Source organism: Parasteatoda tepidariorum, chromosome 4 (assembly GCF_043381705.1).
Source record: "Parasteatoda tepidariorum isolate YZ-2023 chromosome 4, CAS_Ptep_4.0, whole genome shotgun sequence".
NCBI lineage: Eukaryota > Metazoa > Arthropoda > Arachnida > Araneae > Theridiidae > Parasteatoda > Parasteatoda tepidariorum.
Genome location: NC_092207.1, coordinates 21,756,355 through 21,779,959, shown reverse-complemented (window position 1 = coordinate 21,779,959; position 23,605 = coordinate 21,756,355). Strand labels below are relative to the sequence as shown.

Below are 23,605 nucleotides of genomic sequence, written 5' to 3'. Positions count from 1 at the left end.
ACTAGATAGCGCAGCTTGGAAACTAAATTAATAGACGCCCATGCAAATTCTTTTTTTTTTCTTTTTTTTTGAATAGTTTGATAAGCTGGTCAAAACATTGTCTTATGCTTGACTTATCCGACTATTCTATTACCCGGTTTATTAGACATTAATTTTAAAGGAAGTAGTGTCATCTGTTGCCAAACTTTCCCAATTTCTTGAGAATAAAATCTAGCTCCTAAGCGGAACGACGCTAGAAATATATTTCTATGGCTTTCCATGTTTCCTTAAATGATGTTTCAAATTATCGATCATCGTTTCAAATTTGCGGTATTGAAACATTTAAATATGTTTATTATTACGTCTAACGTTACGTTAAAGTTAAATCTTGGAAATGTAATTTCAATTCTCGAAAATGTAATGCTGATTTGACGCTTAAAAATATCGACAAATTTATCAGGCGCCTTTGAGTAAAAATTTAAGAAATGATCTAAAATTTGGATGAAAAGCTTGTAATTTGTTTGCGTTTTAGCCAGTTCTATTTCTGAATTTGTTGAAATAAAATTTATTACTCACTTCTTTTAAGTTTCGGCATATTTCATTTTCAAAAAGAAATTACTTTCAATTTTTTGAAAAAAATATTAAAGAAAAACTGTGTGATAAATTAAACAAGTAACAGGACAAGAATTAAATGCATAAAATAACATGTTTTATGATATGTTTTGTTACGCAAATACCTTGTTTTCAAAATGAACATTTCTATAAAAATATTTTAAACGTATCACTTTATTCTGATAATCTTATTACAATGTTTTATCATAGTTACATTGTTTTAGTATGGAATAACAATTTTGTGTGGAATAATAATTCTGAAAAAAAAATTTTTTTTTCTTCTCATTATTAAAAACTGGTTTTAGAATTTAAAAAAAATCCTTTCTTTTTAAAAAAAAAATCATTTTATATGGGCATATAATAAACTTAATAATCCTTAGATTAAACGATAGTTAAAACTTTTTTTTCTTCATTACATCGTTTTACATCATTTAGTCCATTACATCATTTAGTCCAATCTTCTTTTTCTTTATTACGTCGTTTTAATAACACTGACAATTTCGATCACTTTAGTTATAAAAGTTTTTTTTTTTTGGCAGCTTCATTATTGTTTTTTAATTTAAGTTTCAAATTTATACTTTTTGCCATTTGTAAAAACAAGCATTTCTCAACAGTAAAAATTGATTTTATAAATGAAAATATTTTTCTTCTATGGTAAAAAAACACTTTGTATGAGGCTGGCACTAAAACAATTAATAAACACAATAAATTTTAGTTCGTACAGTAGTCCTTTCTTCTTTTTCTTTATTACGTCGTTTTAATCACACTGATAATTTCGATCATTTTAGTCATATAAGTTTTTTTTGGCTGTTGCATTATTTTTTTTAAAATTTAAGTATCAAATTTATACTTTTTGCCATTTGTAAAAACAAGCATTTCTCAGCAGTAAAAATTGATTTTTGAAATAAGAATCTTCTTTATCTCCCCCCCCCCGTCAGAAAAACATTGTAGACTAGCTCTAAAATATTTTATTGTCGTAGTAAATTATTGATCAAACGATAATCAATACTTTACTTTATTAAGTCGTTTTGATATCGACAATTTTGAAACATCGTTATCGTAATCCTAACCTACTTTCCGAATCGATCTGAGATTAACTTTTAAGACTGGGACGACCATTGTAAACATTTTTACATTATTTCACAAGCGCTGTTATACAAAGTTGATTTTCAACATCTATCGTTGAAACTGCTCATCATGTGCACGAAATGTTTTTATCGGTGTAAGTTTTCCTTATACTTGTCCTTGTGAGTTTAGACATTATAATGGTGCAAATGCTTCCGAAGATTCAATCACAAAGAGAAAAAAAAATCTTTAAAAAAATTTTTTTTTTATTTAGCTATTTTGTCTATACATATTTTTTTTAATGAAGAAGAAATAATTGTTACTTTTCATTATTTTTAAGCAATATTTGATGAATGTTTTCCTTCAGAAAGATACGGAATTTTTATTCGCAGATTTAGAATGTTTTTTAAATATATTTGTCACGACTTCAAATTTAATAACAGTAATTACATATTTTGCGATGTCGCCAGAATATTTGCTAGCTTTACGAATTTTCTTTAAATCTAGGAACAAAATTGTCTCTTAGAAATTTTTGTCATTGCATCACAGTATAATTTTCTGTGACCTTAAAAATTTTGTACTCTTTATTGTCATTTAAATATTTATGCGTAGTAATTTTTTCACAGAAAAAAAAGTTTCACTGTCACAAATCATTTATTTAAACTAATTAAGACGCATTGGTACTACAAGGAGACCATATTCAAACGTAGATGATAAAAATGCATATTTATTATTAATATCAGTGTGTATCCAACGAGTGATAGGGTATATTTTGTTGTTATTAAACTAATTAAGACGCAGTGGTGCTACAAGGAGACCATCTTCAAACGTAGATGATAAAAATGCCTATTTATTTTAAATATCAGTGTGTATCCAACAAATGATAGGGTATATTTTGTTATTATTAAACTAATTAAGACGCATTGGTGCTACAAGGAGGCCATCTTCAAACGTAGATGATAAAAATGTATATTTATCATAAATATCAGTGCGTATCCAACAAATGATAGGGTATATTTTGTTATTATTAAACTAATTAAGACGCATTGGTAGTACAAGGAGACCATCTTCAAACGTAGATGATAAAAATGTATATTTATTATAAATACCAGTGTGTATTCAACAAATGATAGGGAATATTTTGTGCTATGTAGACTAAAGCAAAAAGTAGCATGAATAAAGCACAGATGAAAGTACATAAATGGATATGCTATAGTTTTAGTTCTATAAACAAGAACCTTCCGCAGTGTCTTAATACCAAATATAATAGTACAGAAAGTAAGGGTGCATATTTATTATAAATACCAGATGTCCCTCATTTGCCTAATGGTTTGGGAAATCTTTCGGATAAAGAGAAATCAAAAGTACGGTTTGCTACATTCTGTTTAAAAAACCATGATTTTTTTCTCAGCAAATTTCGTCATTAGTTTTAACAGATTGAAGTACTGCCTAGATAAATTTCTGAAACAACGATTACTGCTGCGTGTTATCCCCATCCAGTTGAAATATTTGCATGGATGTTTCTTAGTTTTGTCATGACTCAACTAAACATTGTTGAAGTTTAGTTGTGTCATGATTGCTTTTAGCATGTCTACTGCTGTTAGGAAAACATTGTTTTAAAACTTTTCATCGTAAAAAATAACATGTGTTGGTGAACTTTGATGCATGGTGAGAATAACATTTTCGCTTTCTAAGCAAAACGCAGCAAAACCTATCTTTTCCCGGTTGTTTTTAACTTATTTTTCAAATCATCGGTCATTTTCGAGATATTTGGCAATGTTTTGTTCTTGAAGAAGGTACACTTGTAGCACAAAAAAGCTAAAAGAAGCACCTTGTTCACGCGCAAAACCCACTACTTTTCACTATACCCAAGACTCAGCGGCAGCGCTTTTATGATTATTCAATCAAAGAGCATTTTAGATGAACAATTTTGAAATGTAAACCACCTTTTCAACATTGATGATATTAAAATTGATTTTTTTTCTCCTTAAGGTGCTTGATACACCAGAAGGCAAAATTATGGAAAGAAGGATTTTCCTAAGATATCAGCAAATGCGCTTACTTCGTGCGTCCGTACCTAACTAAACTTTCACTGCTGTATTTTTACTTTCTTTTTTTATTCAAATTTTAATATAATATAATTCGGAGCAAACTTGTGAAACTCAGTGATTGTTTGAAAATTTCTAAATAATATTTAAGTTACATTAAAAGACGACATCTATATCTTCGTGAATCTGCGAGCTACATTTTTAAACGAAATGGACAGTACATAAGAAGAAACGACGCGTGAATAATTGTTACAGATTTTCACTATTTTTTTCTTGGATTTTATATCTTCTCGTGACATTTTTAAAAAAAATTATTTTATTTATTTATTTACTTATTTTTGTAAAAGGCGAGTAGTTGCACAATCTTTACGCAAGTTAGAAACGAATTTATCTCTTAAATTGTTAAGCATTTTAAAAACTTTCAAACAGTCTAGCGTTTTTAGCCTAAATAGTAAAGTTTGGAAGGTCCCCCCACAAAACATCGACTTTTTGAATGTTAAATTTTTTCTCCATTTAAACCACATCTTCAGTACACATAGCTGTATCAACCGTTTAAAAAACTTAAATTAAGAGAGAAATACGATATTAAAACTGAATTTAATGTATGTAAACCTTTTAGTATAGTAAATAAATATTTGTTTTAACAAGAGAGCTATTACAGATGTTTATATATTCTAGATGTCCTTCTTCATACAGATCTATTTAGAAAAAATCTCCATGCATTCCCTTTTAATTCAACTAAAATTAAATATATATTACATTTAAATCACTGATTGATTTTATTTTTATAAAAATAGATGCTTAAACCACTGTTTTTTGTTTTGTTTTTTTCAAAGAGATGTTTGCTTTGTTTTTTTTGCAGTGTTTTCTTCCACTTCTTCGGGACTTTAACCTACATTGCAATCTCAAGCGAGGGGATGTTGTTTTCACTCCTTATCCAGTAAGTCAAATGCACTAACAACTGAATTATTTTTTTTCAATCTAATAATGTAACACAGATACGAAAAAAATAGTTATCACAGCAATACACGCATCATTGAAAGTATGCACTAAAATGTATGCCCTTTAATAGATTATTAAAATTAAATTAGAAAAATATAATCGTAAGGATGAAGTAATGATGTATGTATCAGACTTCATCTAATGCAGGGTTTCTTAATCTGTGGTTCATGAACCCCTAAGGGGTCCATGAGTTATATTTTGGGGGTCCGCTGACTACTCCTAATTTTTAAAACGCTTGGAAGCCTACCCATTGCTTGTAAAGCGAACTATGACGGCTATAATTCCGTTTGCTACAGTGTATCTTTGCGAAACGGGATTTTCCACTCTTGTGACAATAAAAATATAACATCGAAATCGATTGAATGTTGAACATGATATACTCGTTGCTTTGTCGAAAACAATCCCCCAATTAAATTTATTAATTAAGGAAAAGCAGCAGCAACCTTCACATTAAAAATTTTAATTATAAAAATTTTATTTACTATTAAAATACTAAAATTAAATGCTTTCTAATAATTGATGTTTTTTGCAATTATTTTTTTTCATAGGGAGGTGGTCCGTGACTTCTTAAAATTTTTTAAAAGGGGTTCATTATATAAAAAAGGTTAAGAAACACTGATCTAATGTCTGAATCGTAATGATGTATCTTCATTACATCTTGTTATTCGATTTTCAAAATTTGATAAAATATAATTAGAAAAAAATTGGAAGGGAGGAGAAAAAAAATTATGGGCATTAAAATTCTTTCTTTATAAATCCGAGTCTATTTTATTATATTGGGCAAATAATGTTAAATATTCCGTCATTCTGAAATCATTATTACGAAACTCTTTTTTTCTCCAAGTTTTTGTTATATCGTTTTTTTTTTTTTTTTTCTACATCATTCTATTTTCAACAATTTTCAGTGCTACAGCTTTCCCTAGATAGCGACACTGTTAGTTGTTAAAATTTTTAACGCTCTATGCTGCATTTTCGACTAACTATGATAAATAAATTTCACTTGATCTTACTAAGAAAATACTATTAAAATTGGATAATTAAAATTATTAATTAAATTTCGTCATGCAGTTTCAATAATTTCAAAAAATATAAAATAAAACTATTACCTTGGGCAAAATGAATAAATGATATCTACTAGTTTTGATGTAAATTACCGGGGACTCAATTAAAATTGCGTTTTAAAAATAATACCAAATCAAAACTAAAAATTTATCACAAAAACCTCTTTTTTTGCAATGAATGATACTTTCGGAAAATTTAAAATTCCACGAGTATGTTTTAATAATTACAGTGGAATGAATACGTTAAAGAATTCCATATCGATTCTTTTCTCAATTTTTGAGATGGTGCTGCCATCTCTTAGAATAACATAGATCGAGCATAGACAGTTCCGATTTTGAAGTAAATAGATACTTTAATGAAATCAAAGAGAAAAATAAACTTAGTGAACAAAACATATAATTCTAAATATGCTTATATTTATATGTTATGATGTTTTTCTTAAATATTCAGTACCAGCTATGTTCTAATTGTAATTTTCTAGCATTTAGTAAGTTCATGAAATTTCGAGACAGTTATTTTCTTATAATTTTTCGAAATTTTCAAAAATGGTACGTCTGACACCAATTGTTTGCAATACAAAGTAAATAAGTTTATTTTAATAAAAATATATCATTCTCAATTATTTAAATAAATTTTTAAAAAAATTAATTTTAAGTTTTTAATGATAATTTGGATTTAATTATGCTTAAAAATGCATTAATCTTGGAATTTCGGATTAGAAATTTTTTATTCAGCGTGCCTCATGATTGACAATTATATTGCACTATATTGCAATTGAAATATTGCATTCGAATATAATGAACGAATCTATTAGAAAAGATCTTAGAAAATACGGCAGACTCGAGTTATCGTTCTAATATCAACAATATTTTCGCCAGTTTATTGTAATTAATTTCCTTTCATAATTATTTTCATAGGTTGGCTGGAATTTGTGGAATCTATTCGTCGCCAATTTTTCGATTGGCGTGACTATCGCCCTTTACAATGGATGCCCATTTTATCCAGAAATTGGATTCTGGGAACTTCTTGATCGATATAAGGTGAACTACACATTTTTAGCAACTAGTGTTGTGGACAAAATGGAGAAGAGTGACATTGTTCCAGGTACATGAAAATAAATATCAAAATATTCTTTTAAGCAATTGTGATTATACTCGCAACTAATCGCATGGTTTGTCTAATCACGTGGCTGTACATGGTGTGTTTATTTTACAGATTTAGGGTTTAGGTTTATTATCACACTAAATCACTTTTCAGATCAGATTTAATTGGATACTTACAAATGACGTCACGCGTGTGGGTCGAACCTGATTGGCTGACCCAAACGTGAAGCTGCTTGCAAGCATTCAATTATTGGAGAATTAGGGAAACTACTCACAATTACTTTTTCTTTCCCTTTCTCTTCGTCTTCTTATGAACTTGCNAAATAAAAGGAAAAATATTTATTAAAAAAGCTACCAAAAATAGTTAATTCAGAAAATCTCAAAAAATTATTGTATTGATATGTTTCGCTTTGGTTATATTAATTCAATATTTGAAAGCACTCTCTGTGTGAATATAATCGTGTGAAATGATGACAAAATTATTATAGCTTTATAATTTTTTTTAAAATGTTTTAAAAGAATTTTTAAAAAGTGATATTTGGTAGTTTTTATTTTTCTTCTCCTTTGAGAAATATGTTTCCCTTTTGTCTTATTATATGGGTTCTATGTACTTGCAGCTTATGCGCAGTTAATAAAGCTTATTAATTCTTCATTTTCTTTATAAATTTCTCTTTTCTTTAATTCCCTTTTGTCTCTTTATTTTGCTTAAACGGAAACTGTTTAGTCGGTTTTCATCTTAAGAGAAGAGTGGAGATATTCTTTCCTTCCTTTTTTGTTATAAATAAATAATTTTGTTAAACTCTAAAGTTTCGAGAGAAAAAACTTTTCACTTTAATACAAAATATTTTCTTACACTTAAATATATTTTTTAGAATATATTTAAATATTTCATATTTAAATATATTTTTTGTCACTTTTTCATTCCACTAAAAATTCATATAATATATATATTTAGTAATAGAGAATTAAATTGATGCATTTAAAAGGAGAACAATCAAACCACACTCAGTAGGAATGTTCACTAAGTTGATAAAATTGTGAATTTTATTTTACTATTCTTTAAGAGTTTAACATTTTTAGATTAGATTTTTCGTTTCGTTTAGTTAATTCAGATCACTTCACAATGCAATAAACTCTGTCCAAGACGGACACTCAAAGAAAGAAGAAGCAAAACTACTCTGAACGGAAGCAAAATTTGTCAAAAAGAAACGTTTTCTTACTTTATGTAATAGTGTTTATTTCTTTGCGAGATTATTTATTCATTAAACAATAATGATTTATGTACAATTGAACAATTATGTACAATTTATGTACAAATGATTTATGTACAAGCTTTTTAATTCATCAATAATAATTTAAAGACGAAGAAGAGACCAGCATAATTTATATCTCAAAATTAGAAAAAAAGAAATGCGAATGAAAGCTGCATAGATAGTTTCCAGGGACTTAATATAATGTTATATGGCTTGAAGTTTTCTACTTTATTTTAAAAAGAAATGTAGATTTATTGTCCATTAATGCTGACTTCCAAATGACGCAGAAAAAATGTGTTGCAAATAGAAAACAAAAGCAAAAATCGATTTTTCTAAATTAAAATATTATTTTCTGAAAACCAAGAACTAACACAAGGGAAAATTCACATTATAAAAATTGTAATTCAATATTTAATTGAGTAATATAGAAAATTATAATTAACCTTTTTAAAAGTCTTTTGAAGCTTAATAATATTTAGTTTTAATGTTTTATAATCGAGCGATAATCGGCCTAGAGAGAGTTTAATGCATTGTTTAAAATTACAATTACAAAAAACAATTACAATTAAAATTACAAAAAAGGAGATTTGTGTGACAAAACAGGAAACAATTAAACTAAAAGGATTTTCAAAGGTAACAGATAAGGTAAGGTGGCCAAGCTCCTTGATAGTCGAGCCATTTTTCAAAACTTGAAATTTTTCGCGAGCGGCAATTAAATACGTATTTAAAAGGTACGCAAAAAAACTATCAGATTTTTTTTTACCTAAGTTATATTTATTGAAAACATATGAGTAAAAGTACAAAATATGTGTATTGAATTTAAGTATTAAACACATTTATTTTACTTCTCTAGATAATTCTTTAAAATTTAATGAATAATTGGTGACAGCACTTCTCAGTTGTTCTTTGAGATAGTGGTTAGTTAATACTGATCGGTGTTTGGATTTCACGAATTTTAAAGAAGAATAAAATGATTCACATAAGTACGTTGTCCCGAATATTGAAATAATTCGACAAGCAACCCTTTTTAATTCAGGAGACTTCGATTTTGGTACAAATTTACAAAATTCAGTAATCGACATCGACTTATATTTTAATTGTAGAGCTTGATGTTCTTGCATCTCTATTAATTCTAATTCTCCTTTTTGTCTTATAATTATATTGGAAAGGGTTCTTGTATGGGTATTTGTTCTCAGTAATTTAAAAGATATTTTGAAAGGCATACGGAACGATAATAATTTTTAAAAATATAATATCACAAAAATGAAAAGGGAACTCTGGTACGTTTATTGAGAGCCACAAATAATCCTTCAAAGAGCCGCATGTGGCTCGCGAGCCACAGGTTGGCCACCCCTGTAATAGAAACTCGAAGTCTAACAGAGTAGTATAATCTTAAATATTCGACAACATACCAAGGAGTTCCTTAAACACCATCTTTAATAAATAGTTTTTCTATTCTTCACAAAAAATGAAGCACAAAAACGTAAGTACTTTAAGGGTCATAAATTAATATTTAAGCTAGGAAAAAAATGCTATTCAAATCAAAAGAATTACTATTACAAAGGCCGGACCGAAAACACCAAAACCGGTTTGATTACAGGAGATCACAGACATGAGGTAAACGATTATACTTAAGGAATAAGAAACAACTAAGTTTATAATCATACAAGTATATTTAAAATGGATTTGGATTTCATACAATTTTCCTCACTAATGATTAATCTTCAATGGCGTTCATGTATTTTTTTTCTTTTTGCTTTAATATTAATAAACAACTCCTTATATGTATACCTTTTTGACAAGGATTCCAAAATGGTATTTTAGGTAATAATAGGATTCTAAGATTAAGGTAGCAATTCTGAAACACACTGTACTGAATCTGCACAACAGATTGTATCAGTTTATTTTAATACATTCTTACATGCATTATAACAATACTTTAACTGTATTATAAATTTATAAATGTGTATTTGACTCTAAATTTTTGTATTTTAATCGTTATTCCCATGCAGGTCCCGATTGTAAAATGGAACATCTCAAAATGTTGACAATTGGTGCTAGTCCTGTCAAATTACAGAATTTTGACTTCCTCACCAATAGAGTAAAGAAAGATTTATTTGTCAACTGTTTGTACGGTAAGTAGAAAAAATTCGTTATAACAGAAATCGATATAAGTATTAAAATTAATTTAGATTAATTCTTTATTGAAATTAGGACTTGCGTTAGTATATCACAAGAACGTCATAATAAAAGCGTGTATGATCTGCGTCGTGCCATCAGGAGGCTTCATATATTTTCTAACTTTTAAATATTTTATTTTTAAATTTATATTTAATCCTCTAATGCTTTTATTAATAAAAAAGCTACGTGATCTTATAAATTTGTTACACACTGTAATAGGTTGAGCTTTCACCAAAACATTAAACTTGAAACTTTTCTTTTTCATTAGCCGTTGGTGAGGTTTTTAAAAAATAGCCAAATAACGGATTTTATTTCTATGATCAGTGACAATTGTTCTCAGACAATTTTTAACATGATTTTGATCTTATAGCTTTCAGGATCTAGTAGCTCCCGTGGCGTGAACTGGTCAACTTAGATATGATTCGACATAGTTTAATTTATATGGAGGAAGGAAAAAAACAAAATACTCCATCCGAGCCATGTAGCTTCAGATCATACTGGCTATACTGTGACTTTTGCTTAATTTATATGTATTAGTGCATTTTATCAAAAGGAGGCCAAAAAAAATGTCTTTTACCTTAATTTCAATTTTATAAAAACATTTATATACGTTCGTTTTCTTTTCTCATTTTTTTTAACTCTTTGTAATGTTCTATAACTTCTTTCGTGTTATTGAAAACCAAAAATATGCTGATACGGAGGACCTTGACCGAAATTGACCATTGACATAGTTTCGCTTTCAAAAATAAATACAATTTTCTCCCGATTTCATTTTTATCCAAGGTGCTTTTTATTACAATTCGACATTTTATAACAATTCATGACCTTGAAATTTATAATAAGTTTCGGAATCAGTCGACGGTGACGACCGACATTCGAGAGGGAAGCATTTGAGTGAGTCACGGAATATCACGGACGATTCCCCGTATCAGTGAATAACGCATTTGGATGCGGACGATTTATTTGTTACACTCTAACACCACTTTCACTTCGCATGGATAAATGTCAGTGATTTGCATAACGATTAGTCCGTAATTTACATATTTGCAGTGCTCTGTTTGTGAATCATTTACGAGTTAGTCTTTCTTTTTAAATACGATTTTGAATAGTTTCATTACAATATCAGTTTCTAAATAATAAAAGAATTAAAAACTACCTTTTTCAAGTAGACGAAAAAAGATCTTAGTCATTTTTCATTTTTGTTAGACTTAATCAAAAAAATCTAGAGTTTCGAAGGATACAGTAGCTTTCGTGCGAAACTAGTTAATTCCAATAGTGATGCACCCTATGGTGTTCATTTTAGGACTAAGAAAAACGAAATTATTTTTCTTTTTTGGTCTACTTGAAAAATATTTTAAATTTTTTTAAAGCTAATTTTCATTCATATGTTTAATTCTGTGTCTGTTTGTTTATATCGGATATAAGTCAAAATTGTGATTAGTGATACAGTTCACTTACACTGCTTAAGAAAAACTTATGATTTGTAATGGTATCAAGCAAAGCACACCACTAGAAAATTAAACAATTTGATTAGTAAAAATTGGTAGTCAAAATTTCGATTGACGATACATTCTATTCGGAAATAAAATGGCGATACAAATTCGACTTGTGTGGAAGAGGAAACGGATGAAACATTTATTTCCACCCAGCACAGATTTGACATAAAAATTTGAGCATCCTAGCTAGTCGGAGAATTGTCAAAAGTTTGATGGCGGTAATTTTCCATTGGTGGTAATAGAGCGATGTTCCTAGCAAGATTCGATTGAAACTTGTGTTGCCACCAGACCCAGAGCTCTTAGATTAAATTATAGCGCTCTCGTTGATTGGAATTGCAATTAGCTCTCAATTCAATTTGACGATAAAATATAGATAAACATTCTGCTTGCAGCAGTAAAAGAAATATTTGAAACTTACATTGTCTTAAAGCACGGGCTCATTTTGAGATCTGACAGGTCTCGCTATTGAAAAGTGGCAGAAAATTTGATACCGCAACTATTCCAAAACAAATACGAAAGTAAGTAATAAAAAAGGTATTACACTACAAAAAAAAAAAAAAAACAGTATAATTTGTCAATGTAATCTATTGAAAACATTTCAGTAGATACCTGTGGAAATGATTTATATTTAAAAGTAGTTGAAAACTTAGTTTACTGCCACCGAAACTGTGTATTTTAAAATTGCAGGTAATATAAATTACAACGTGTAGTTAAAAAGTTATTTGTAGTTTTTTTGCGGTTAAAAAGTGTGTTGCGTGCGTATAACAGAAAGCTTTTTTTTTTTAAAAAAAATTCTAACAGTCACAGATAATTATTATTTCTGCGATATTTTTTCTCTAGTACAAATGGCACAAAATTCAAATCTTGTATGCATTTTTGGATATCCTACTCAAAATTGTCTTAAACTTTTTAAAACATTTCGATGTAATCAGTACTTTTTCTTACTTGTCGTTCATTATCGAAACTAACTTAAAATCAGCATTTGCAGTGAAAATTGTTATTTTTGTGTCGGACTCACCTGGTTCGAGAAATTTGCCAAAGGAAACAAAAAGTTGTTCCAAACATTTTCAGCTTTCATTCAATTTATATTATTAAAAATAATTCAAAAATTGCAGTTAAATGTTATTATATATTTAACTCCTTTACATTAAAAGTATTTTTTTTTGTAAAGAATTGAGCAATTAAAATTTTATATGAATTTTTTAAAAACAATGATATTTGCGACCGTAAATTTTGCATCCATTGAATAGAAAAGTACTAACATAGTTTATTTGAGTTAAGTATGAATCATGACACAACATGAATCTTAGTTAAGTGCAATACAACATGAATCATGGCATGAATCATAGTTAAGTATGAATCATGACAAAAAGCGTAATATGTGATAATAAAACGGAGTTTTTAATCAATAATGACTATTTTTACAACCGTTAGGTTTTACTTAATAATAATTTATTATAAAAGTACTAATTTATCTCAATTTATATAAATAATATTTAAACAAATAATGAAAATAAAAAGGTATTAAATCATTAATTAAATTAGTAAATTGATCTAGATAGGAGCGTTATATAACGAATAACAACTCGATTTCCTTTATTATTGGAAGCGAAGAAAAAACATTATAGTAATTTTAACTTATCTATTATAGATGTTAATTGAAAAGTTATAAATTTGAGATTAAAGTTTTGATCAATGCCTTAGTTAAATGAAGAGAATAAATACTAATATTTCTGATATTTCGTGGGAATTTTTTTAAAAATTGTAATTAAATTTGGATTTTGAGAAAAAAAGTTCCTTTTTTATAATGCAGAATTGCGAGCGTTTTATGAATCAGAAATGAAAAATTATTTTCCTTGAAGTGATGATTATTGGTAATTATGACGGCAAGAAATAGCAAATCATTACGTGATAGAAATATATTATTCTCATATTATAAGAATTGATAAACAATGACCCAATAATGATGCTTCTAAATCTATCGAATAAGTTATCGCACAATAAGTTATAAGTTAATCGCACAATAAGTTATTTGTCAATAGTTCCATTTTTTAGAAGAAGCCATTTTTGTTATCATTGGTTTCTTCCAAGAAATTGAATTATCATACCGAATAAAATAGTCGCAACCAATGAGTTTTTCAATTTTACAACTAACAAATCAAAATGAGGGTCAAAGTAATTTTTAGAATACTCAGAAACATTTCTAAAATAGTTTCGGACATTTTATTATCTTTTTATAAATCAAGTTCAGTGAGTTTTGTAGAGTTTTTCCGTTTCTAATAAAATTTATACTTGAGAATTTTTTAAGATTTGATCTTTTCATAGAAATGGGGTTTAAAATGTTTTTTAAATTTTCTGCCATTAAACAGAAACTTTTTCAAAATAATTTGGAAAATTTTAATATTTTTTTTTTTATATAAATTAGGTTGAAAGTGCTTTATATAATTTTCTGATTCAAATAAAAGTTACTAAATATTTTTTTGAAATTTTATTATTTTTATATAATTGGAGTTTAGAAAGTTTTGTGGAATTTTCTGCTGTTAATCATAAACATTTTCAAAATAATTTGGAAAATTTTAATATTTTTTTTTATATAAATGAGGTTGAAACTGTTTTATATAATTTTCTGATTCAAATAAAAGTTACTAAATATTTTTTTGAAATTTTATTATTTTTATATAATTGGAGTTTAGAAAGTTTTGTGGAATTTTCTGATGTTAATCATAAACATTTTCAAAATAATTTGGAAAATTTTATAGAATTTTTCGTTCCTAATAAAATTTATTAAATAAATATCGAAGTTTTTTTTTTTTTATGTAAATGGATCTCAGAATGTTTTGCAGAATTTTCTGTTGCAAATAAGAAACATTCTCAAAATAATTTGGATAATTTTATTACTTTTTAAATAAATGGGGTTAAATGTGCTTTGTAGAATTTTCTGCTTCTAATAATATTCACACTAAATAATTATTAAAGTTTTATTATTTTTATGTAAATGGGTTTTAGAATGCTTTGTAGAAACTTCTGCTGTTAATCAGAAACATTTTCAAAATAATTTGGAAAATTTTATTATTGTAGAATTTCCCGTTTCTAATAAAATTTATTAAATAAATATCAAAGTTTTATTATTTTTTACATAAATGGGTTTCAGAATGTTTTGTAGAATTTTCTATTGTTAATAAGAAACATTCTCAAAGTGATTTGGATAATTTTATTATTTTTTAAATAAATGGGGTTGAGTGTGCTTTGTAAAATTTTCTGTTACCAATAATATTCACACTTAATAATTATTAAAGTTTTATTATTTTTTTGTAAATGGGCTTTAGAATGCTTCGTAGAAACTTCTGCTGTTAATCAGAGGCATTTTCAAAATAATTTGGAAAACTTTATTATTTTTATTGATTTACGGGGCTCTAAGTGTTTTGTAGAATCTTCCAGTGCTTATCAGTGATATTTGAAACAAAAAAATATTGGAAATTTTATAACACAATCAATACCGTTTATGTAAATGGTGTTGATAAGTGTTTTGTTGGATTTCCCGCTACTAATCAGAAATTTCTACTAAATAATTTTGGAAGTTTTATTAATTTTTCTATGTAGCGAGTAACATTCCACTGCAACACTTACATTTCCAAAATATTAATGGGAACTGTATTGTTTTTACACATAAAAGGGGTTCAATGTGTTTTGAAAATTTTCTGCTTCTAAACAGAAGCATCAGTGAAATAAGTATTGAAATCTTATTTTCATACGCTGAAAGGCTTTTCTTTTTACAACCATACCATCAATATCGTTTGGCCACCTTTTTTGAAACAGTCTCGATTTTGCACTGTCACTATAAGACGTTTCAAAAGATATTATTTGTGGCATCTGAATAGCAGTTTTCATGACTATGAGACTGGGTTGTTGCGGATCTAGAAGTCGAAAAGACACATTCAACTGGCTTCTCCAAATACAAAAATATATTGAGATCTGGGGTTTGTGGGAGCCAACTGTAGGAAGCGAAGTTTTAAACCAATCCTTTATTTATTTATATTTCAACTATTTCTATTTGTTTTCATATTTAGGAGCCACTGAAGTTGTTGGTGTTTTTGCTGGATTCGATCTCAACCTTCCAGCTTACAGTGCAGAAATACAGGCTCCCGCTCTTGGTGTGGACATCAAATGTTTCGACGAAGAAGGTAAGGGTCAGAATTTTGTTCCGTTGCAATAGAAATTACTCTGGTTTATATTTTATTCGTTTCGACATTTTTACTCATAGTAATTTCTAGTGAAAAGTTATAGTCTTTGGTCCCAAACTAGCTCAGTATATTTTGAGCGGGGCAGAAAACATTTAATTATGCTTTTAAATTTATGCAAATGTTTCTCATCTCTCTGACGATAAAATATACTCATGGTATTTGTCTCAATAAATTTAAATAAGAATGAATATTTTAGTTTAAATGCAACCCAAAAAATTGTTTCGACAGAAGGGATTTTAATACAAATGCTAGAAGTTTTTGTTAAATTTTGATACATAAACTAATTATACTTGATTTGTTTTGTAGTGAACGCGTATTTCTATAATGAAATAGTTATAATAATTAAACGATAAGCAAGCGAAGAGCATTTAAGAGTATAAGAAATTTTTAAAATAATTTAACTAATTCTTATAATATGATAATGTAATGTAATGTAATGTAATATTTATTTATTCATAATTGTAAAAATTTATATAAAAAAAATACTAAATGCTTTTTTTTCTTCAATAAACCAGGATTATTTTCTTTTAATATTAATTGCTTCCTTTAAGATAGTTCAATAAAAACCATAGTACTTAAAAAAACTCACAAAACTAAAAGAAATGAACTTTCAAACGAATTTAATTTATTCTGTTAAAAAAAGTAACCATTTTTTTTTTATCCTGATGTTGCTTATTTTCTAAACCTAGTAGTGAGATTAAAATATTTATCTGTGTAATTTTCTGTTATCATCTTCAGGTAACGCAGTTATTGGCCAAAAAGGTGAACTCGTCATCTGTGTACCTAATCCAGCTTTCCCAGTTGCATTGTGGAATGACAACAAAGGAAGGAAACTCGAAGAACTTTATCTAACCAAGTATCCCGGTAAGAGAATAAAAATACCTAATTTAAACTAAACATTTTAATATAACATAACTACCTATTTTGGTAATAGTTTTTTCCTTTTTCATTAAGAGAAGTTTCGTTAAATTCTGCACAAGTCATATCTTGAAGTGGTTCGTTAGAAAAAAAATTGCGAAAAGTCCCACACGATTCAAAATTTTTAACTGCAGAATTTTAAAAAGATATCCTTATATTTCGAACTGCATTGTTATAATTATTATTTAAAGTTTGCTTTTACTCTAATTTTACGCGAATTTTCTTCTACATATTTTTAATTTTTACAGAGAGGATATTTGTAATGCTTCGTCAACGTTAAAATTTAAAATTAGTTTAAATCTTCTAAATTATATTTTTAGTAAGTAATTTCGTGGAGAAATTATTTCACCACGCTACTCTTACACTTTGGTATAATAATTACTATTAAGATGATTTCCAAATTATTTTCCCAGGAACTGAATTATTTTTAAATTATCAGGAAATAAATATACTTCGTTTAGTATTACATTTAATTTTAATTCAGACGTATGTATGATTTTGGGGTATTTATACCCTTTCTGCAATTGTCGATTTATTGCATTTTCTTTGAATCTATTTTAAATTAATTTATAATAACCGCTTGTTTAATATGCTATTATTTAAAGCAAAATATTCGTAATTTTGTGTAATTTTGGTTTTTATGCAGGTATCCAATTAATTTAAAGTTACTGCCTTTTAATGTTGACGTCAAAATTAGTTTTTAGTCCGTATTTTAGGTGAATAAAAATCAATAAAAAGCAAGACAAACAAAAAACTACTTTTAAGTTTTATTTTTTAATTTCTTTTACTTCCTATTAGTTAAAATTTAAACTATTGCTAGTTCGTTCACCAAGAGTTGGCACTTGACTCCACCTCCTAGGACGCAGAGTTCATTTCAGCGCAGGTGCAAGAGAAGAAACATCTCCGCGCTTAAAATTGAGACAACCCTTAATGCGCGCCAAACGCAAACAGTGAATTCTTTTTCAGTCACTTACTTCGCTTTATCATCTGCTATTATATCTTTCATTACTCTGGATAATTAAATATATTTTAAATTTAAAAACTGCTGTTTTCCCAACAAATTTTTTCAAATTTTTATTTACTCGAACGATAGAAATATCATCAAATTTATGAAATATTTAATGTTAAAATAATGCACATAAAGATTGCGAAATAAATATTTTTGTCATATGATCGCCAAATACCAACCTTGTTTAGGATTATTCACATCCTTCTCCCAAAAATAACGAAATAGTATCTTCGGATACCACGTGATGAAGGCGGAGCCAAGTGCCAACTCCTGGTGAGCGAACTATAGGTACCTGATCGAAAATACATCAGACAACAAATCATTTGGTTTTTAACCATCAATCGAACAGACAAAGCTATATACGGTTTCTAAAAATTATATTAATTTTTTTTTCTTTCGAAATGCTAGTTTTGTAAAATTGGATTAATATTGTAGGTTCGAATAAAATATCTGTTTTATCCTTTAGGTGTTTGGGCCCAAAATGACGAGTGTTGGATAGATCCAAAAACCAAGGGACTCGTTGTTATTGGAAGAAGGTGGGTACATTTATGCACATTCATGCTTTTTATAGTTTACACACTACTAACACTTACACACTACTCAAAGTAAATGTAACCTTTTCATCGAAACCTTACTATCGATTTTTTTAAAACAGGGTTATTCATAATTCCCTCCGCCTGTAAACGCCATTTTTCTTTACTACAACTGGTTTCAGTGGTACATGTTACTGCCATCTACCGGCAACTGCCTAAATTAAAACTTGAATATTTTCAGAATAATTTCATATGTTCTTTTTTGCCATATTCGTCTTCGTTTTTTTACTATAACGCTTCGAAACCAAGGAGGGAATTATGAATAACAAATAAAACAATTAAAAACTTAATAATTAAGATGGACAAAATATGCAAAATAGCTGTCCAGGTTGGTCGTTTTATTAGTGATGAGCTACAAGAAGAGACTGATTACAGTGCCACCTGGTAAACAATTTTTTCGTTACGTTGCTATCATGAAAAGAGTATAAAATTAGGCAAAAAAGGGAAATACAAACGCGTAGGACATTTATTTATTACCAAAATAGGCCTCGTGGGCATTTTCATTGTGACCTAAGTAAGTATTATGTGACTATTGTAATGCTTAAAATTAAAATTGATTTAATCGTGGTTTCCTTCACTTACAAACGATCTGAGAACAGAAAAAAATAGTTATTATAGGACACCTTTAATTTCCAGTACGCAGTTCTTCTAAGAAGTTTGAAGATCGAAAATAAAGATATCTTGTTTAATTACGTTTTTTTTTCCTTAAGACTGTTTCGTCCTGTTAGAAATCAGGAACAAAGATGGGCGTTTTAAGCGGTATTACTCTCAGAATTTATGACCACAAGATGTCTTTTCGAACAAAATGTTCTACAGCTTTGCATTTTCCTTTTTTGCTCTATCTCTTCAGGGAAAACTACCAGGTGCCTCAGTAATTTATTAATCAGTAATTAATCTTGTAGGGCATTAACCTTTTACTATACCTATACACCATTTTTCTAACTACAGCTGAAGTCGTTTGAAAATTAAGAGGGTAAATATGAACTTCAGTAGGGAACTCTGCATGATTACGATAATATCGCACGTAATATATGCAATGTAGTTACACTAGCTATAATTTTATTACTCAGTTTATAATTATTATGGTAATGTATTTGTAATATTCGTAGCATTTGTCTTCAACATACTCTTACTATTCAGAGTTTGTCAACATTCCCTACAATTTAACAGGGTGCGTAGCGTTTTTAAAAAGTGCTTATTTTCGATTTTCGTTTTTTAAAAGCTCTTAAAGGTGCTTTTTTTCATTGGATATTTTTAAATAGTGCTTAATTTACCCTTTTTTCAAAATGAGATTTTTCCATTACTATGTTGATTTTCCCATCGAATTATGCAAAAAGACGCAGTTAATATTGTTCTATTCAACGTTTTCACAGTTAATTCAACCCCAATCTATTTCGGCGTAATGTCAGTCCGTAACGTATGAAAACGCCATTCGCTTCACACGATTCAAAATTTCATGATTTTTGACAATTGTCAAAAACAATGACAAAAGGTTTTTTTTTTACATGACGGTTAAAACAAGATAAAACCGTCAATTGTCAAAAACTTTCCAACCCTGCATAATTACGATATTTTTTAAAGCGCTTAAAAATACTTCTTGAGTGCTTGAAAAGTGCTTAAAAAGTGCTTATTTTTTGTTGAATAATTTGGCTACTCACCCTGTGTAATTAATCCGTTAAGCGTGTATTTAAATAAAAAACAATCTGTATCTGTCTGTATTCAACTATTTTATTTATTTGTTTAATCTTTTTTTTTTAAAAAAATAGCCGCTACTCATTTAAAAAAATAGAAGAAAAAAAAACAGTTGAATTTACTTGATTCCACATTGATTGACCTTATCTCTTTCACCGGCGAAATGGTACCTAAGAATCTAAAAAAGAAGTAGGGGAGAGTCGGGTAGCCCCGCTCACTTAAGGAGTATTGCTTATATTTCTGTATAATACTAAATAATAATCAACATTTTTGTATGTTTCTATTGTTTTATCGTCTAATTAAATAATGCGAAAAGAATAAACCAAAAAAAGAATAGTTAAACTTAAAAAAATAGAAATATAAAAAAACATGTTTTTCAGCTCTTTTCAAAATGTGTCGGGTAGCCCCGCCCAGTTACAAAAATTGTGTTTTTTGGCTATTTTTTCAGGTGTAAATGAGAATGACCAATGTATTGACAATAGATAAACCTCATTTATCATTTTTATCACAAAATTATTTTATTTATTACATATTTATATACTTTTAGTGAATTCTATCATTTAATAACAACAAATGTCATACTTTTTATCATTATTAATGTATATTAATATATTATAATATTAATATATATTTATATTAAATATTTAACGAAAATAATTTAATTTAAGTAACAATAATTAATAACAATAGTTGTTTTTCAATATAAACTTATTTGGTTGATCTCTTCTTATAAACTTAATATAAAATACTTCTTATAAAATTACAAATTCACTTTGTATTTTGATTGCATTCAAATGCTTCTGTAGATTGATTCGTTCACAAATAAGTGAAAATAAATAAGTAAGCAAATAGCTTATCATAATATTTATGATTTCTTGATATTAAATTTAATTTGGATATATCAATTACATTTTAAAAATATTTAATTTTTCATTTTTAAATATATAAATTTATGTTTCATATAATATTAAAACATATATTTGTTGTTAAAAATGCATATAACATTCAAATTTGAAGCAATAAAATAATAATCTTTGCAACCGTACATTTATCGACGAAATAAAATTGGGCGGTGATACCCGACATTCATGTGAGCGGGGCTACCCGAAATCCAATTTTTTTGTAAATTTGTAATTACTCGAACAATTTTTTACATACAAACTTCTTTCTTTGTGCAAATTAAACTTAAGACTACATACTTTAATGCTGTATGTATAGAAAAAATTATTTTTTTAGTATTAAAATGAAGTTTAATCGAAACATTCAACCAATTTTTCTTAATTTCATGACTACTGTATTCAACATATTTTCAAAACTATTGTTTACCATGTTACCAGCTGCATAAATACTTGAAACTTTGAAAATAATCTTTTTTTAATATAACAATTAATGTCTGATGGCCCATTGACTTGAAAAAATATTCTATACATATGAAATTGACAGTGGGCGGGGGTACCCGCTGGGCGGGGCTACCCGACTCTCCCTACCTAAAAAATCATTTTACCTTCTTTCTTTGAAATTTTTTGTTAAAGTTTCAGTATCCATCTAATATACGTCTAAAAACGTCTAAAAAAGAATAAATTGTTCAGTTGGTTAACAGTTTTATTTATAGTGTACTACAATGATTGACGAATTTGTTTACTGCTGCGTTCTTCTACTTGTAATATTGCTTCAAATATACTGTCACTTTAATAATAAATTAAATTTAATCTGCTTTTTCATTTCTTGCTTTTTTTTAAGAAAATGAACCCTATTTTTTATTCAAAAAGTAGAAATACAATATGATTTAAATTGAATTTAGGATTATAAAAAAAATTGCACAATGATGTACGATAATTTAAACATATATACTAAGCTTCTTGACAGTGCAAAATAGAAAAAAAAGACATAATTATTATTTATTTATTTGTCGGACACATACAAAATATTAAGGGGTAGAAGTTTTCAATTGTTGTTTGATTTTTCTTTAAAATAAGCATTTCATTTTTTAAAATTTCTTTATTTTTTATGAAATGAATTTACCTTTAAATTGAATTTTTATTTCAGTGATGACGTACTGAATCCAAATGGAGAGAGATTTGGATGTTCTGATATTTATTACGCAAGTGAGTAAAATGCATTATCTTTGTGACCATTTTTCAATTAAATAAGCGCCACTTCAACACTCAGTACGCTGATTTTTTTGAAATTCATTTAAGATCAGAATTAGAATTATTAATAAACAGATACATTGAGTGAAAATGGATGGTTGCATTTAATTTTAAGTTCAAACTATCTTCTAAAATCTACTCAGTACTAAACTCATATTTGGAAGAAAAAAACTTCCAAACGTTAAAAATCTATTACGCACTAAATGTGAAAATTTTAGGGGGAATTATAAGTACAGAAGAATAAACGTTTTCAAGAAAATATCTAAATTTCGTGAAGATTTATACCAACCAATTTAGGAAGAAATGTAAAATGTATTTTTAATTATATAGGATTAAATTATACATTCTTGAACTTGCCCTCAATCGAATCATGTAAATATTAGTTTTTATTTTTATTTGAAAAATATAATTCTACTTACATTCTCTCAATTAAACAAAAATTATCATGCAATTATTCTAACTATTTTCAATTTCTGCATTTAATATTAAATTTATCATGCTTAGTTGAGAAAATTTAAGAAGTTAAATATAATTTTATGCAGGGTTGAAAGTAAGAAAGTAAGTCCAAAGAACCAGAGACTAAAAAAATATTACTAGTCCGTACTTATTTTCACTGGTTCATTTAATGTCTCTTAATTAGTTTTTTTTAAAGTATTAAAATAAATTTAAACGAAAAATTGAAATAGAGAGTTTGCGTAATGTTGCAGATGTAATGGAATACGTCATGTTGCAACAAAAACACAGACCAAAATATGAAACAGAAAATCAAAAACCAAAACTTAATTTTATTCATTTTTAGTTATATCTAACTAGTGGGCTGCGCCCCTTGCTCGCTAACGCTCGCCAACCCCCGAAAGTTGCTACACAATCTTATATGGTTAAGCTCGCTTCGCTCACTACTAACTTATGTACATTGCAAATGCACAAAATTCTAAGAATTCAAAACAATCATTCAAATCCATATAAAAAACCTTTTTTTTTTAAAATTACATCTTTTTAGTAAATACTAAGTCATTAAAATAAATTTGAATTCAAATAAATGACATGTAATTCGTTAAACCTATTAGAAATGTGCTATAGTATAATTCGAGATGTAAATCAAAAAGCTTCGAATAACTTCGTAATATATAAATTCGTGAAAAAAAGCGCTTTCGACAAAATACTAAAATAGAGATCTATCGACAAAGACTACTCACTTCTG

At 27.7% G+C, this 23,605-nt stretch overlaps 2 protein-coding genes across 8 annotated transcripts in view; both read left to right on the top strand.

Annotated features, from left to right (window-relative positions):
* LOC107457292 (acetoacetyl-CoA synthetase) overlaps nt 1–23,605 on the top strand; it is a 93,653-nt gene that overhangs the window by 10,511 nt on the left and 59,537 nt on the right. The gene's annotated exons all lie outside the window — the stretch shown is intronic.
* The window catches only part of LOC107450051 (acetoacetyl-CoA synthetase), a 148,269-nt gene that overhangs the window by 116,025 nt on the left and 8,639 nt on the right, over nt 1–23,605 (top strand). For 4 of the 7 annotated variants that reach the window (XM_071179510.1, XM_071179508.1, XM_043039723.1 and 1 more), the window contains 5 exons: nt 4,567–4,644; nt 6,686–6,872; nt 10,137–10,259; nt 15,869–15,982; nt 16,781–16,906. In XM_071179510.1, coding sequence (XP_071035611.1) covers nt 4,567–4,644; nt 6,686–6,872; nt 10,137–10,259; nt 15,869–15,982; nt 16,781–16,906 — 628 coding nt within the window. Of the gene's footprint in view, nt 1–4,566; nt 4,645–6,685; nt 6,873–10,136; nt 10,260–15,868; nt 15,983–16,780; nt 16,907–18,435; nt 18,506–22,300; nt 22,428–23,605 lie in introns of those variants that run through there. The other 3 variants (XM_043039724.2, XM_043039722.2, XM_043039725.2) reach the window with 3 other exon arrangements.